At 49.3% G+C, this 17,500-nt stretch overlaps 1 protein-coding gene across 1 annotated transcript in view; it reads right to left on the reverse strand.

Moving 5' to 3' along the window:
* Positions 1-17,500, reverse strand: part of LOC124023157 (C-terminal-binding protein 2-like) — a 64,630-nt gene that overhangs the window by 42,143 nt on the left and 4,987 nt on the right. Inside the window, exon 2 of the mRNA XM_046337695.1 lies at positions 7,776-7,920. Within this exon, the coding sequence (XP_046193651.1) occupies positions 7,776-7,920 (145 nt within the window). The remainder of the gene's footprint in view (positions 1-7,775; positions 7,921-17,500) is intronic.

Consider the following 17,500-nt stretch of genomic DNA (forward strand, 5'->3'; position numbering starts at 1 on the left):
TTAGTATGGTCAGGGTTATTTAGTATGGTCAGGGCGTGAGTTGGGTGGGCAGTCTATGTTTTGTCATTAATTTTTGTCATTATTTAGTATGGTCAGTCTGAGTTGGGTGGGCAGTCTATGGGGTCAGTGAGTTGGGTGGGCAGTCTATGTTCTGTCTTTATTTAGTATGGTCAGGGCGTGAGTTGGGTGGGCAGTCTATGTTCTGTCTTTATTTAGTATGGTCAGGGCGTGAGTTGGGTGGGCAGTCTATGTTTTGTCTTTATTTAGTATGGTCAGGGTTATTTAGTATGGTCAGGGCGTGAGTTGGGTGGGCAGTCTATGTTCTGTCTTTATTTAGTATGGTCAGGGTTATTTAGTATGGTCAGGGCGTGAGTTGGGTGGGCAGTCTATGTTTTGTCATTATTTAGTATGGTCAGGGTTATTTAGTATGGTCAGGGCGTGAGTTGGGTGGGCAGTCTATGTTTTGTCATTATTTAGTATGGTCAGGGCGTGAGTTGGGTGGGTAGTCTATGTTCTGTCTTTATTTAGTATGGTCAGGGTTATTTAGTATGGTCAGGGCGTGAGTTGGGTGGGTAGTCTATGTTCTGTCTTTATTTAGTATGGTCAGGGTTATTTAGTATGGTCAGGGCGTGAGTTGGGTGGGCAGTCTATGTTTTGTCATTATTTAGTCTGGTCAGGGCGTGAGTTGGGTGGGTAGTCTATGTTTTGTCTTTATTTAGTATGGTCAGGGTTATTTAGTATGGTCAGGGCGTGAGTTGGGTGGGCAGTCTATGTTCTGTCTTTATTTAGTATGGTCAGGGTTATTTAGTATGGTCAGGGCGTGAGTTGGGTGGGCAGTCTATGTTCTGTCTTTATTTAGTATGGTCAGGGTTATTTAGTATGGTCAGGGCGTGAGTTGGGTGGGCAGTCTATGTTTTGTCATTATTTAGTATGGTCAGGGTTATTTAGTATGGTCAGGGCGTGAGTTGGGTGGGCAGTCTATGTTTTGTCATTATTTAGTATGGTCAGGGCGTGAGTTGGGTGGGTAGTCTATGTTCTGTCTTTATTTAGTATGGTCAGGGTTATTTAGTATGGTCAGGGCGTGAGTTGGGTGGGTAGTCTATGTTCTGTCTTTATTTAGTATGGTCAGGGTTATTTAGTATGGTCAGGGCGTGAGTTGGGTGGGCAGTCTATGTTTTGTCATTATTTAGTCTGGTCAGGGCGTGAGTTGGGTGGGTAGTCTATGTTTTGTCTTTATTTAGTATGGTCAGGGCGTGAGTTGGGTGGGCAGTCTATGTTTTGTCATTATTTAGTATGGTCAGGGCGTGAGTTGGGTGGGCAGTCTATGTTTTGTCATTATTTAGTCTGGTCAGGGCGTGAGTTGGGTGGGCAGTCTATGTTTTGTCATTATTTAGTCTGGTCAGGGCGTGAGTTGGGTGGGCAGTCTATGTTTTGTCATTATTTAGTCTGGTCAGGGCGTGAGTTGGGTGGGCAGTCTATGTTTTGTCATTATTTAGTATGGTCAGGGCGTGAGTTGGGTGGGCAGTCTATGTTTTGTCTTTATTTAGTCTGGTCAGGGCGTGAGTTGGGTGGGTAGTCTATGTTTTGTCTTTATTTAGTCTGGTCAGGGCGTGAGTTGGGTGGGTAGTCTATGTTTTGTCATTATTTAGTATCGTCAGGGCGTGAGTTGGGTGGGTAGTCTATGTTTTGTCTTTATTTAGTCTGGTCAGGGCGTGAGTTGGGTGGGCAGTCTATGTTTTGTCTTTATTTAGTATGGTCAGGGCGTGAGTTGGGGTGGGCAGTCTATGTTTTGTCTTTATTTAGTCTGGTCAGGGCGTGAGTTGGGTGGGTAGTCTATGTTTTGTCATTATTTAGTATGGTTAGGGCGTGAGTTGGGTGGGCAGTCTATGTTTTGTCATTATTTAGTATGGTCAGGGTTATTTAGTATGGTCAGGGCGTGAGTTGGGTGGGCAGTCTATGTTTTGTCATTATTTAGTATGGTCAGGGCGTGAGTTGGGTGGGTAGTCTATGTTTTGTCTTTATTTAGTCTGGTCAGGGCGTGAGTTGGGTGGGCAGTCTATGTTTTGTCATTATTTAGTCTGGTCAGGGCGTGAGTTGGGTGGGCAGTCTATGTTTTGTCATTATTTAGTATGGTCAGGGCGTGAGTTGGGTGGGTAGTCTATGTTTTGTCATTATTTAGTCTGGTCAGGGCGTGAGTTGGGTGGGCAGTCTATGTTCTGTCTTTATTTAGTATGGTCAGGGTTATTTAGTATGGTCAGGGCGTGAGTTGGGTGGGCAGTCTATGTTTGTCTTTATTTAGTTTCAGGGTTATTTAGTATGGTCAGGGCGTGAGTTGGGTGGGCAGTCTATGTTTTGTCTTTATTTAGTATGGTCAGGGTTATTTAGTATGGTCAGGGCGTGAGTTGGGTGGGCAGTCTATGTTCTGTCTTTATTTAGTCTGGTCAGGGCGTGAGTTGGGGTGGGTAGTCTATGTTTTGTCATTATTTAGTATGGTCAGGGCGTGAGTTGGGTGGGCAGTCTATGTTTTGTCATTAATTAGTCTGGTCAGGGCGTGAGTTGGGTGGGGCGTGAGTTGTAGTCTATGTTCTGTCATTATTTAGTATGGTCAGGGCGTGAGTTGGGGTGGGCAGTCTATGTTCTGTCTTTATTTAGTCTGGTCAGGGCGTGAGTTGGGTGGGCAGTCTATGTTCTGTCTTTATTTAGTATGGTCAGGGCGTGAGTTGGGTGGGCAGTCTATGTTTTGTCTTTATTTAGTATGGTCAGGGTTATTTAGTATGGTCAGGGCGTGAGTTGGGTGGGCAGTCTATGTTTGTCTTTATTTAGTATGGTCAGGGTTATTTAGTATGGTCAGGGCGTGAGTTGGGTGGGCAGTCTATGTTTTGTCATTATTTAGTATGGTCAGGGTTATTTAGTATGGTCAGGGCGTGAGTTGGGTGGGCAGTCTATGTTTTGTCATTAATTAGTCTGGTCAGGGCGTGAGTTGGGTGGGCAGTCTATGTTCTGTCTTTATTTAGTATGGTCAGGGCGTGAGTTGGGTGGGCAGTCTATGTTCTGTCTTTATTTAGTATGGTCAGGGCGTGAGTTGGGTGGGCAGTCTATGTTTTGTCTTTATTTAGTATGGTCAGGGTTATTTAGTATGGTCAGGGCGTGAGTTGGGTGGGCAGTCTATGTTCTGTCTTTATTTAGTATGGTCAGGGTTATTTAGTATGGTCAGGGCGTGAGTTGGGTGGGCAGTCTATGTTTTGTCATTATTTAGTATGGTCAGGGTTATTTAGTATGGTCAGGGCGTGAGTTGGGTGGGCAGTCTATGTTTTGTCATTATTTAGTATGGTCAGGGCGTGAGTTGGGTGGGTAGTCTATGTTCTGTCTTTATTTAGTATGGTCAGGGTTATTTAGTATGGTCAGGGCGTGAGTTGGGTGGGTAGTCTATGTTTGTCTTTATTTAGTATGGTCAGGGTTATTTAGTATGGTCAGGGCGTGAGTTGGGTGGGCAGTCTATGTTTTGTCATTATTTAGTCTGGTCAGGGCGTGAGTTGGGTGGGTAGTCTATGTTTTGTCTTTATTTAGTATGGTCAGGGTTATTTAGTATGGTCAGGGCGTGAGTTGGGTGGGCAGTCTATGTTCTGTCTTTATTTAGTATGGTCAGGGTTATTTAGTATGGTCAGGGCGTGAGTTGGGTGGGCAGTCTATGTTCTGTCTTTATTTAGTATGGTCAGGGTTATTTAGTATGGTCAGGGCGTGAGTTGGGTGGGCAGTCTATGTTTTGTCATTATTTAGTATGGTCAGGGTTATTTAGTATGGTCAGGGCGTGAGTTGGGTGGGCAGTCTATGTTTTGTCATTATTTAGTATGGTCAGGGCGTGAGTTGGGTGGGTAGTCTATGTTCTGTCTTTATTTAGTATGGTCAGGGTTATTTAGTATGGTCAGGGCGTGAGTTGGGTGGGTAGTCTATGTTCTGTCTTTATTTAGTATGGTCAGGGTTATTTAGTATGGTCAGGGCGTGAGTTGGGTGGGCAGTCTATGTTTTGTCATTATTTAGTCTGGTCAGGGCGTGAGTTGGGTGGGTAGTCTATGTTTTGTCTTTATTTAGTATGGTCAGGGCGTGAGTTGGGTGGGCAGTCTATGTTTTGTCATTATTTAGTATGGTCAGGGCGTGAGTTGGGTGGGCAGTCTATGTTTTGTCATTATTTAGTCTGGTCAGGGCGTGAGTTGGGTGGGCAGTCTATGTTTTGTCATTATTTAGTCTGGTCAGGGCGTGAGTTGGGTGGGCAGTCTATGTTTTGTCATTATTTAGTCTGGTCAGGGCGTGAGTTGGGTGGGCAGTCTATGTTTTGTCATTATTTAGTATGGTCAGGGCGTGAGTTGGGTGGGCAGTCTATGTTTTGTCTTTATTTAGTCTGGTCAGGGCGTGAGTTGGGTGGGTAGTCTATGTTTTGTCTTTATTTAGTCTGGTCAGGGCGTGAGTTGGGTGGGTAGTCTATGTTTTGTCATTATTTAGTATGGTCAGGGCGTGAGTTGGGTGGGTAGTCTATGTTTTGTCTTTATTTAGTCTGGTCAGGGCGTGAGTTGGGTGGGCAGTCTATGTTTTGTCTTTATTTAGTATGGTCAGGGCGTGAGTTGGGGTGGGCAGTCTATGTTTTGTCTTTATTTAGTCTGGTCAGGGCGTGAGTTGGGTGGGTAGTCTATGTTTTGTCATTATTTAGTATGGTCAGGGCGTGAGTTGGGTGGGCAGTCTATGTTTTGTCATTATTTAGTATGGTCAGGGTTATTTAGTATGGTCAGGGCGTGAGTTGGGTGGGCAGTCTATGTTTTGTCATTATTTAGTATGGTCAGGGCGTGAGTTGGGTGGGTAGTCTATGTTTTGTCTTTATTTAGTCTGGTCAGGGCGTGAGTTGGGTGGGCAGTCTATGTTTTGTCATTATTTAGTCTGGTCAGGGCGTGAGTTGGGTGGGCAGTCTATGTTTTGTCATTATTTAGTATGGTCAGGGCGTGAGTTGGGTGGGTAGTCTATGTTTTGTCATTATTTAGTCTGGTCAGGGCGTGAGTTGGGTGGGCAGTCTATGTTCTGTCTTTATTTAGTATGGTCAGGGTTATTTAGTATGGTCAGGGCGTGAGTTGGGTGGGCAGTCTATGTTCTGTCTTTATTTAGTATGGTCAGGGTTATTTAGTATGGTCAGGGCGTGAGTTGGGTGGGCAGTCTATGTTCTGTCTTTATTTAGTATGGTCAGGGTTATTTAGTATGGTCAGGGCGTGAGTTGGGTGGGCAGTCTATGTTTTGTCATTATTTAGTATGGTCAGGGCGTGAGTTGGGTGGGCAGTCTATGTTCTGTCTTTATTTAGTATGGTCAGGGTTATTTAGTATGGTCAGGGCGTGAGTTGGGTGGGCAGTCTATGTTTTGTCATTATTTAGTCTGGTCAGGGCGTGAGTTGGGTGGGCAGTCTATGTTTTGTCTTTATTTAGTATGGTCAGGGCGTGAGTTGGGTGGGTAGTCTATGTTTTGTCTTTATTTAGTCTGGTCAGGGCGTGAGTTGGGTGGGTAGTCTATGTTTTGTCATTATTTAGTATGGTCAGGGCGTGAGTTGGGTGGGCAGTCTATGTTTTGTCATTATTTAGTATGGTCAGGGCGTGAGTTGGGTGGGCAGTCTATGTTTTGTCATTATTTAGTATGGTCAGGGCGTGAGTTGGGTGGGCAGTCTATGTTTTGTCATTATTTAGTATGGTCAGGGCGTGAGTTGGGTGGGCAGTCTATGTTTTGTCATTATTTAGTATGGTCAGGGCGTGAGTTGGGTGGGCAGTCTATGTTTTGTCATTATTTAGTATGGTCAGGGCGTGAGTTGGGTGGGCAGTCTATGTTTTGTCTTTATTTAGTATGGTCAGGGCGTGAGTTGGGTGGGCAGTCTATGTTTTGTCATTATTTAGTATGGTCAGGGCGTGAGTTGGGTGGGCAGTCTATGTTTTGTCATTATTTAGTATGGTCAGGGCGTGAGTTGGGTGGGTAGTCTATGTTTTGTCATTATTTAGTATGGTTAGGGCGTGAGTTGGGTGGGCAGTCTATGTTCTGTCTTTATTTAGTATGGTCAGGGCGTGAGTTGGGTGGGCAGTCTATGTTTTGTCTTTATTTAGTATGGTCAGGGTTATTTAGTATGGTCAGGGCGTGAGTTGGGTGGGCAGTCTATGTTCTGTCTTTATTTAGTATGGTCAGGGTTATTTAGTATGGTCAGGGCGTGAGTTGGGTGGGCAGTCTATGTTTTGTCATTATTTAGTATGGTCAGGGCGTGAGTTGGGTGGGCAGTCTATGTTCTGTCTTTATTTAGTATGGTCAGGGTTATTTAGTATGGTCAGGGCGTGAGTTGGGTGGGCAGTCTATGTTTTGTCATTATTTAGTATGGTCAGGGCGTGAGTTGGGGTGGGCAGTCTATATTTTGTCATTATTTAGTCTGGTCAGGGCGTGAGTTGGGTGGGCAGTCTATGTTTTGTCATTATTTAGTATGGTCAGGGCGTGAGTTGGGTGGGCAGTCTATGTTTTGTCATTATTTAGTATGGTCAGGGCGTGAGTTGGGTGGGCAGTCTATGTTTTGTCTTTATTTAGTATGGTCAGGGCGTGAGTTGGGTGGGTAGTCTATGTTTTGTCTTTATTTAGTCTGGTCAGGGCGTGAGTTGGGTGGGTAGTCTATGTTTTGTCATTATTTAGTATGGTCAGGGCGTGAGTTGGGTGGGCAGTCTATGTTTTGTCATTATTTAGTATGGTCAGGGCGTGAGTTGGGTGGGCAGTCTATGTTTTGTCATTATTTAGTATGGTCAGGGCGTGAGTTGGGTGGGCAGTCTATGTTTTGTCTTTATTTAGTATGGTCAGGGCGTGAGTTGGGTGGGCAGTCTATGTTTTGTCATTATTTAGTATGGTCAGGGCGTGAGTTGGGTGGGCAGTCTATGTTTTGTCTTTATTTAGTATGGTCAGGGCGTGAGTTGGGTGGGCAGTCTATGTTTTGTCATTATTTAGTATGGTCAGGGCGTGAGTTGGGTGGGCAGTCTATGTTTTGTCATTATTTAGTATGGTCAGGGCGTGAGTTGGGTGGGTAGTCTATGTTTTGTCATTATTTAGTATGGTTAGGGCGTGAGTTGGGTGGGCAGTCTATGTTTTGTCATTATTTAGTATGGTCAGGGCGTGAGTTGGGTGGGCAGTCTATGTTTTGTCTTTATTTAGTATGGTCAGGGCGTGAGTTGGGTGGGCAGTCTATGTTTTGTCATTATTTAGTATGGTCAGGGCGTGAGTTGGGTGGGCAGTCTATGTTTTGTCATTATTTAGTATGGTCAGGGCGTGAGTTGGGTGGGCAGTCTATGTTTTGTCATTATTTAGTATGGTCAGGGCGTGAGTTGGGTGGGCAGTCTATGTTTGTTTTTCTAGGTTTTGGGTATTTCTATGTTTCGGCCTGGTATGGTTCTCAATCAGAGGCAGGTGTCATTAGTCGTCTCTGATTGAGAATCATACTTAGGTAGCCTGGGTTTCACTGTGTGTTTGTGGGTGATTGTTCCTGTCTCTGTGTTTTGCACCAGATAGGGCTGTTTTTTGGTTTTCCACGTTTATTGTTTTGTAGTGTTCATGTTTTATCTGTTTTTATTAAACATGAGTCAATATAACCACGCTGCGTTTTGGTCCTCCTCTACTTCACCACAGGAAAACCCTGACAACGTGTTAACGAAAGTAACTTCTGGATAAAAGCGTCTCTGCTAAGTGACTCCATTCTGCCGATCATAGTTGGGTGAATATTGGTGCGTACCCAGCTCTCCGGCTGCCTTGATGTCGATGTTGTCGTAGCCGCTGCCGATGCGGATGATGATGCGTAGGGCCTTGAACTTCTCCAGGTCCTCTCTGGTCAGAGTGATGGTGTGGTACATCATGGCCCCTACCGCCTCGTTCAACACCTGGAGAGACAAACAGACACGGTCAAGATGGCCCCTACCACCTCGTTCAACACCTGGAGAGACAAACAGACACGGTCAAGATGGCCCCTACTGCCTCGTTCAACACCTGGAGAGACAAACAGACACGGTCAAGATGGCCCCTACCACCTCGTTCAACACCTGGAGAGACAAACAGACACGGTCAAGATGGCCCCTACCGCCTCGTTCAACACCTGGAGAGACAAACAGACACGGTCTTCCTCACAGGGTCGTAGTTACACAGTTAGGACACTTCCTCACAGGGTCGTAGTTACACAGTTAGGACACTTCCTCACAGGGTCGTAGCTACACAGTTAGGACACTTCCTCACAGGGCCGTAGCTACACAGTTAGGACACTTCCTCACAGGGCCGTAGTTACAGTTAGGACACTTCCTCACAGGGCCGTAGTTACACAGTTAGGACACTTCCTCACAGGGCCGTAGTTACACAGTTAGGACACTTCCTCAAAGGGCCGTAGTTACAGTTAAGACACTTCCTCACAGGGCCGTAGTTACACAGTTAGGACACTTCCTCACAGGGCCGTAGTTACACAGTTAGGACACTTCCTCACAGGGCCGTAGCTACACAGTTAGGACACTCCCTCACAGGGCCGTAGTTACACAGTTAGGACACTTCCTCACAGGGTCGTAGTTACACAGTTAGGACACTTCCTCACAGGGCCGTAGTTACACAGTTAGGACACTTCCTCACAGGGCCGTAGTTACACAGTTAGGACACTTCCTCACTTCCTAGCTACACTGTCTCCTGGTAGGACCTGTTAGATACTAATTCAAGGTTAAAGCTCTCTCTCTCACACTATCTCTGTCTATCTCTCTTTAATCTTCTCTGTCTCTCTGTCTCTCTCTCTCTCTCTCTCTCTCTGTCTCTCTCTGTCTCTCTCTGTCTCTCTCTGTCGCTCTCTCTCTCTCTCTCTCTCTCTCTCACTATCTCTGTCTATCTCTCTTTCATCTTCTCTGTCTCTCTGTCTCTGTCTCTCTCTCTGTCTCTCTGTCTCTCTCTGTCTCTCTCTGTCTCTCTCTGTCTCTCTCTGTCGCTCTCTCTCTCTCTCTCTCTCTCTCTCACTATCTCTGTCTATCTCTCTTTAATCTTCTCTCTCTCTCTGTCTCTCTCTCTCTCTGTCTATCTCTCTTTAATCTTCTTTCTCCTACTCTCTCTGTCCTCATATACCCTCTCTCTCTCTCAGATGCCATCGCCACTTCTCTGAAGGGGTTTGTGATTGGCTGTAGAGCCACAGGGACAAAGCTCTCTTGCAAGGGGAGTGACGAAAGAAATTAACGGGTTTGTGAAAGAAATAGTCTCTGAGCGCCACTCGTTTACGTAAATGGAAAGTCTGACCTAATCTGTCTGTTACCCCCCTCCTCTGTCCACACACACACACACACACACACACACACACACACACACACACACACACACACACACACACACACACACACACACACACACACACACACACACACACACACACACACACACACACACACACACACACACACACACACACACACACACACAGACTCGACTTCTCCAGCTGCAAAGAGGGGGCCTGCTAAACATATCCTCCCTCAGCATTACAGCATTACCGTTATCCCCACTGAGCACACACATACACACACACTGTGTGTGTGTCTGTGTGTGTGTGTGTGTGTGTGTGTGCTCAGTGGGGATAACGGTAATGCTGTAATGCTGAGGGAGGATATGTTTAGCAGGCCCCCTCTTTGCAGCTGGAGAAGTCGAGTCTCTGCTGGACGTCTGCTGGCTACAGACCTGCTGTCTGTCGGACATCAAACCGAATCCTTACGGGCTGTTTTCCTGGACGGACCATCTCTATTGAACATGATGAATAATCCACTGGACCCTGTACTGTATATCTAGGATATTATATAACAGAACCACGTTTGGCTTCTGGACACATCGACACTAATACTATCCAGTACCTGTCAGGATTTGGCCAGGGTTGTTCCGGTTTTTGGTCACTATATGCCCCCATTGTGCCTTTTGACCTTTTGTTTTCCTTTGATCCCCATTATTATTTGCACCTGTGCCTCGTTTCCCCCGATTGTATTTAAACCCTTTGTTTTCCTCTGTTCTTTGCTCTGTGTTTGTATGTTAGCACCCAGCCCTAGTACTCTGAGAACTCTTGTTGATCCCGGTGGACTCTCTTGTGGAATTCTGTTTTTTGTTCTTGTTTGTTTGTTTTTTAAGTATCTTTTGAGGCTTTTTTTGCTTTACCTTCCACCTTGTGGATTTACCTTTTTGTCTTGGAGGATTACCTTTGTTCTTGTGGAATTCCTTTTGAGGTTGTGGAGTTACATGTTTTCCTGAAGAACTTCATTTTTTACTTCATTAAATACACCATCTCAAGTACTGCTGTGTCTGCCTCATCTTCTGGGTTCTGCCGACTATTCGTGGCTCAGTTGGTTAAGTGACTGTTTCTCACTCCGGAGACCCGGGTTCGTAACCGGGTCCTGACAGTACCTTAATACAGCCATTACCATTGAGAAATCCTTCAGATGGTTAGAGGAGACTAGTACCTCACCATGTTTGTCTCAGGCCAGGGTTACTGAGGGTCACTGAGGAGACTAGTACCTCACCATGTTTGTCTCAGGCCAGGGTCACTGAGGAGACTAGTACCTTCACCATGTTTGTCTCAGGCCAGGGTCACTGAGGGTCACTGAGGAGACTAGTACCTCACCATGTTTGTCTCAGGCCAGGGTCACTGAGGGTCACTGAGGAGACTAGTACCTCACCATGTTTGTCTCAGGCCAGGGTCACTGAGGAGACTAGTACCTCACCATGTTTGCCTCAGGCCAGGGTCACTGAGGGAACTAGTACCTCACCATGTTTGTCTCAGGCCAGGGACACTGAGGGTCACTGAGGAGACTAGTACCTCACCATGTTTGCCTCAGGCCAGGGTCACTGAGGAGACTAGTACCTCACCATGTTTGTCTCAGGCCAGGGACACTGAGGGTCACTGAGGAGACTAGTACCTCACCATGTTTGTCTCAGGCCAGGGTCACTGAGGGTCACTGAGGAGACTAGTACCTCACCATGTTTGCCTCAGGCCAGGGTCACTGAGGAGACTAGTACCTTCACCATGTTTGTCTCAGGCCACTGGGTCACCATGAGGCCAGGGTCACTGAGGAGACTAGTACCTTCACCATCTTTGTCTCAGGCCAGGGTCACTGAGGGTCACTGAGGAGACTAGTACCTTCACCATCTTTGCCTCAGGCCAGGGTCACTGAGGAGACTAGTACCTTCACCATGTTTGTCTCAGGCCAGGGTCACTGAGGAGACTAGTACCTTCACCATCTTTGTCTCAGGCCAGGGTCACTGAGGGTCACTGAGGAGACTAGTACCTTCACCATCTTTGCCTCAGGCCAGGGTCACTGAGGAGACTAGTACCTTCACCATCTTTGTCTCAGGCCAGGGTCACTGAGGAGACTAGTACCTTCACCATCTTTGTCTCAGGCCAGGGTCACTGAGGGTCACTGAGGAGACTAGTACCTTCACCATCTTTGTCTCAGGCCAGGGTCACTGAGGAGACTAGTACCTTCACCATCTTTGTCTCAGGCCAGGGTCACTGAGGGTCACTGAGGAGACTAGTACCTTCACCATCTTTGTCTCAGGCCAGGGTCACTGAGGGTCACTGAGGAGACTAGTACCTTCACCATGTTTGTCTCAGGCCAGGGTCACTGAGGAGACTAGTACCTTCACCATCTTTGTCTCAGGCCAGGGTCACTGAGGGTCACTGAGGAGACTAGTACCTTCACCATCTTTGCCTCAGGCCAGGGTCACTGAGGAGACTAGTACCTTCACCATCTTTGTCTCAGGCCAGGGTCACTGAGGAGACTAGTACCTTCACCATCTTTGTCTCAGGCCAGGGTCACTGAGGGTCACTGAGGAGACTAGTACCTTCACCATCTTTGCCTCAGGCCAGGGTCACTGAGGAGACTAGTACCTTCACCATCTTTGTCTCAGGCCAGGGTCACTGAGGGTCACTCGTTGCTAGACATCATGGAAAAATCAAAAGAAATCAGCCAAGAACTCAGAAAAAAAGTCTGGTTCATCCTCTCCTAGAGATGAACATACTTTGGTGCGAAAAGTGCAAATCAATCCCAGAACAACAGCAAAGGACCTTGTGAAGATGCTGGAGGAAACAGATACAAAAGTATCTATATCCACAGTAAAACGAGTCCCATATCGACATAACCTGAAAGGCCACTCAGCAAGGAAGAAGCCACTGCTCCAAAACCGGCATAAAAAAGCCAGACTACGGTTTGCAACTGCACATGGGGACAAAGATCGTACTTTTTGGAGTGTGTGTGTGTGTGTGTGTGTCCTGTGCTCTGATGAAACAAAAATAGAACTGTTTGGCCATAATGACCATCATTGTGTTTGGAGGAAAAAGGGGGAGGCTTGCAAGCCGAAGAACACCATCCCAACAGTGAAGCATGGGGGTGGCAGCATCATGTTGTTGGGGTGCTATGCTGCAGGAGGGACTGGTGCACTTCACAAAATAGATGGCATCATGAGGACGGAAAATTATGTGGATATTTATTTTTTAATTTCACCTTTATTTAACCAGGTAGGCTAGTTGAGAACACCTTTATTTAACCAGGTAGGCTAGTTGAGAACACCTTTATTTAACCAGGTAGGCTAGTTGAGAACACCTTTATTTAACCAGGTAGGCTAGTTGAGAACACCTTTATTTAACCAGGTAGGCTAGTTGAGAACACCTTTATTTAACCAGGTAGGCTAGTTGAGAACAGGTTCTCATTTGCAACTGCGACCTGGCCAAGATAAAGCATAGCAGTGTGAACAGACAACACAGAGTTACACATGGAGTAAACAATTAACAAGTCAATAACACAGTAGAAAAAAGGGGAGTCTATATACAATGTGTGCAAAAGGCATGAGGAGGTACGCGAATAATTACAATTTTGCAGATTAACACTGGAGTGATAAATGATCAGATGGTCATGTACAGGTAGAGATATTGGTGTGCAAAAGAGCAGAAAAGTAAATAAATAAAAACAGTATGGGGATGAGGTAGGTAAATTGGGTGGGCTATTTACCGATAGACTATGTACAGCTGCAGCGATCGGTTAGCTGCTCAGATAGCTGATGTTTGAAGTTGGTGAGGGAGATAAAAGTCTCCAACTTCAGAGATTTTTGCAAGCAACATCTCAAGACATCAGTCAGAAAGTCGCAAATAGGTCTTCCAAATGGACAATGACCCCAAGCATACATCCAAAGTTGTGACAAAATGGCTACAACAAAGTCAAGGTATTGGAGTGGCCATCACAAAGCCCTGACCTCAATCCTATAGACAATTTGTGGGCAGAACTGAAAAAGCGTGTGCGAGCAAGGAGGCCTACAAACCTGACTCAGTTACACTAGCTCTGTCAGGAGGAATGGGCCAAAATTCACCCAATTTATTGTGGGAAGCTTATGGAAGGCTACACAAAATGTTTGACCCAACTTAAATCAAATCAAATCAAATGTATTTATATAGCCCTTCGTACATCATCTGATATCTCAAAGTGCTTTACAGAAACCCAGCCTAAAACCCCAAACAGCAAGTAATGCAGGTGTAGAAGCACGGTGGCTAAGAAAAACCTTTAAACAATTTAAAGGCAATGCTACCAAATACTAATTGAGTGTATGTAAACTTCTGACCCACTGGGAATGTGATGAAAGAAATAAAAGCTGAAATAAGGTGTCTGTACCAGCTGGGGTGAATGGAGGTGGATGGAGGGGTCTGTACCAGCTGGGGTGAATGGAGGTGGATGGAGGGGTCTGTACCAGCTGGGGTGAATGGAGGTGGATGGAGGGGTCTGTAACAGCTGGGGTGGATGGAGGTGGATGGAGGGGTCTGTACCAGCTGGGGTGGATGGAGGTGGATGGAGGGGTCTGTACCAGCTGGGGTGAATGGAGGTGGATGGAGGGGTCTGTACCAGCTGGGGTGGATGGAGGTGGATGGAGGGGTCTGTAACAGCTGGGGTGGATGGAGGTGGATGGAGGGGTCTGTACCAGCTGGGGTGGATGGAGGTGGATGGAGGGGTCTGTACCAGCTGGGGTGGATGGAGGTGGATGGAGGGGTCTGTACCAGCTGGGGTGGATGGAGGTGGATGGAGGGGTCTGTACCAGCTGGGGTGAATGGAGGGGTCTGTAACAGCTGGGGTGGATGGAGGTGGATGGAGGGGTCTGTAACAGCTGGGGTGGATGGAGGTGGATGGAGGGGTCTGTACCAGCTGGGGTGGATGGAGGTGGATGGAGGGGTCTGTACCAGCTGGGGTGGATGGAGGTGGATGGAGGGGTCTGTAACAGCTGGGGTGGATGGAGGTGGATGGAGGGGTCTGTACAAGCTGGGGTGGATGGAGGTGGATGGAGGGGTCTGTACCAGCTGGGGTGGATGGAGGTGGATGGAGGGTCTGTAACAGCTGGGGTGGATGGAGGTGGATGGAGGGGTCTGTAACAGCTGGGGTGGATGGAGGTGGATGGAGGGGTCTGTACCAGCTGGGGTGGATGGAGGTGGATGGAGGGGTCTGTACCAGCTGGGGTGGATGGAGGTGGATGGAGGGGTCTGTACCAGCTGGGGTGGATGGAGGTGGATGGAGGGGTCTGTACCAGCTGGGGTGGATGGAGGTGGATGGAGGGGTCTGTACCAGCTGGGGTGGATGGAGGTGGATGGAGGGGTCTGTACCAGCTGGGGTGGATGGAGGTGGATGGAGGGGTCTGTACCAGCTGGGGTGGATGGAGGTGGATGGAGGGGTCTGTAACAGCTGGGGTGGATGGAGGTGGATGGAGGGGTCTGTACCAGCTGGGGTGGATGGAGGTGGATGGAGGGGTCTGTACAGCTGGGGTGGATGGAGGTGGATGGAGGGGTCTGTACCAGCTGGGGTGGATGGAGGTGGATGGAGGGGTCTGTACAAGCTGGGGTGGATGGAGGTGGATGGAGGGGTCTGTACCAGCTGGGGTGAATGGAGGGGTCTGTAACAGCTGGGGTGGATGGAGGTGGATGGAGGGGTCTGTACCAGCTGGGGTGAATGGAGGGGTCTGTAACAGCTGGGGTGGATGGAGGTGGATGGAGGGGTCTGTACCAGCTGGGGTGAATGGAGGGGTCTGTAACAGCTGGGGTGGATGGAGGTGGATGGAGGGGTCTGTACCAGCTGGGGTGGATGGAGGTGGATGGAGGGGTCTGTACCAGCTGGGGTGAATGGAGGGGTCTGTAACAGCTGGGGTGGATGGAGGTGGATGGAGGGGTCTGTACCAGCTGGGGTGAATGGAGGGGTCTGTAACAGCTGGGGTGGATGGAGGTGGATGGAGGGGTCTGTACCAGCTGGGGTGGATGGAGGTGGATGGAGGGGTCTGTACCAGCTGGGGTGAATGGAGGGGTCTGTAACAGCTGGGGTGGATGGAGGTGGATGGAGGGGTCTGTACCAGCTGGGGTGGATGGAGGTGGATGGAGGGGTCTGTACCAGCTGGGGTGGATGGAGGGGTCTGTACCAGCTGGGGTGAATGGAGGGGTCTGTAACAGCTGGGGTGGATGGAGGTGGATGGAGGGGTCTGTACCAGCTGGGGTGGATGGAGGTGGATGGAGGGGTCTGTACCAGCTGGGGTGGATGGAGGGGTCAGTAACAGCTGGGGTGGATGGAGGTGGATGGAGGGTCTGTACCAGCTGGGGTGGATGGAGGGGTCTGTAACAGCTGGGGTGGATGGAGGTGGATGGAGGGTCTGTACCAGCTGGGGTGGATGGAGGTTGATGGAGGGGTCTGTAACAGGTGGCTAGAGCCCTATTCCCTATATAGTGCAATGCAGTAAAAGTAGTGTAAAACAGCCAGTCTGCCGCCCAGTCAGTCAGTCAGTCACCCAGTCAGTCAGCCACCCAGTCAGTCAGCCACCCAGTCAGACAGTCAGCCAGCCACCCAGTCAATCAGTAAGTCTCTCTCTGATTCAGAACTAACCAGCTCATCTCCAGTCACCCAGCCAGCCACCCAGTCAGCCAGTCAGCCAGCCACCCAGTCACCCAGCCAGTCACCCAGTCAGCCAGTCAGCCAGCCACCCAGTCACCCAGTCAGCCAGTCACCCAGCCAGCCACCCAGTCAGCCAGTCAGCCAGCCACCCAGTCAGCCAGTCACCCAGCCAGCCACCCAGTCAGCCAGTCAGCCAGTCAGCCAGCCACCCAGTCAGCCACCCAGTCAGCCAGTAAGTCTCTCTCTGATTCAGAACTAACCAGCTCATCTCCAGTCACCCAGCCACCCAGTCAGCCACCCAGTCACCCAGTCAGCCAGTCACCCAGCCAGTCACCCAGCCAGCCACCCAGTCAGCCAGTCAGCCAGCCACCCAGTCAGCCACCCAGTCAGCCAGCCACCCAGCCGCCACCCAGTCAGCCAGTCAGCCAGTCACCCAGCCAGTCACCCAGCCAGCCACCCAGTCAGCCAGCCACCCAGCCAGCCACCCAGTCAGCCAGTAAGTCCCTCTCTGATTCAGAACTAACCACCTCATCTCCAGTCACCTAGCCAGCCACCCAGTCACCCAGTCAGCCAGTCACCCAGCCAGTCACCCAGCCAGCCACCCAGTCAGCCAGTCAGCCAGCCACCCAGTCAGCCACCCAGTCAGCCAGCCACCCAGCCAGCCACCCAGTCAGCCAGTAAGTCCCTCTCTGATTCAGAACTAACCACCTCATCTCCAGTCACCCAGCCAGCCACCCAGTCAGCCAGTCAGCCAGCCACCCAGTCACCCAGCCAGTCACCCAGTCAGCCAGTCAGCCAGCCACCCAGTCACCCAGTCAGCCAGTCACCCAGCCAGCCACCCAGTCAGCCAGTCAGCCAGCCACCCAGTCAGCCAGTCACCCAGCCAGCCACCCAGTCAGCCAGTCAGCCAGTCAGCCAGCCACCCAGTCAGCCACCCAGTCAGCCAGTAAGTCTCTCTCTGATTCAGAACTAACCAGCTCATCTCCAGTCACCCAGCCACCCAGTCAGCCACCCAGTCACCCAGTCAGCCAGTCACCCAGCCAGTCACCCAGTCAGCCAGTCAGCCAGCCACCCAGTCAGCCACCCAGTCAGCCAGCCACCCAGCCGCCACCCAGTCAGCCAGTCAGCCAGTCACCCAGCCAGTCGCCCAGCCAGCCACCCAGTCAGCCAGTAAGTCCCTCTCTGATTCAGAACTAACCACCTCATCTCCAGTCACCTAGCCAGCCACCCAGTCACCCAGTCAGCCAGTCACCCAGCCAGTCACCCAGCCAGCCACCCAGTCAGCCAGTCAGCCAGCCACCCAGTCAGCCACCCAGTCAGCCAGCCACCCAGCCAGCCACCCAGTCAGCCAGTAAGTCCCTCTCTGATTCAGAACTAACCACCTCATCTCCAGTCACCCAGTCAGCCAGTCAGTCAGTCAGCCAGCCACCCAGTCAGCCACCCAGTCAGCCACCCAGTCAGCCAGTAAGTCAGTCAGCCAGCCAGCCAGTCAGCCACCCAGTCAGTCAGTCAGCCAGCCACCCAGTCAGCCAGTCAGTCAGTCAGCCAGCCACCCAGTCAG

This window comes from Oncorhynchus gorbuscha, unplaced genomic scaffold, assembly GCF_021184085.1.
Source record: "Oncorhynchus gorbuscha isolate QuinsamMale2020 ecotype Even-year unplaced genomic scaffold, OgorEven_v1.0 Un_scaffold_1519, whole genome shotgun sequence".
NCBI lineage: Eukaryota > Metazoa > Chordata > Actinopteri > Salmoniformes > Salmonidae > Oncorhynchus > Oncorhynchus gorbuscha.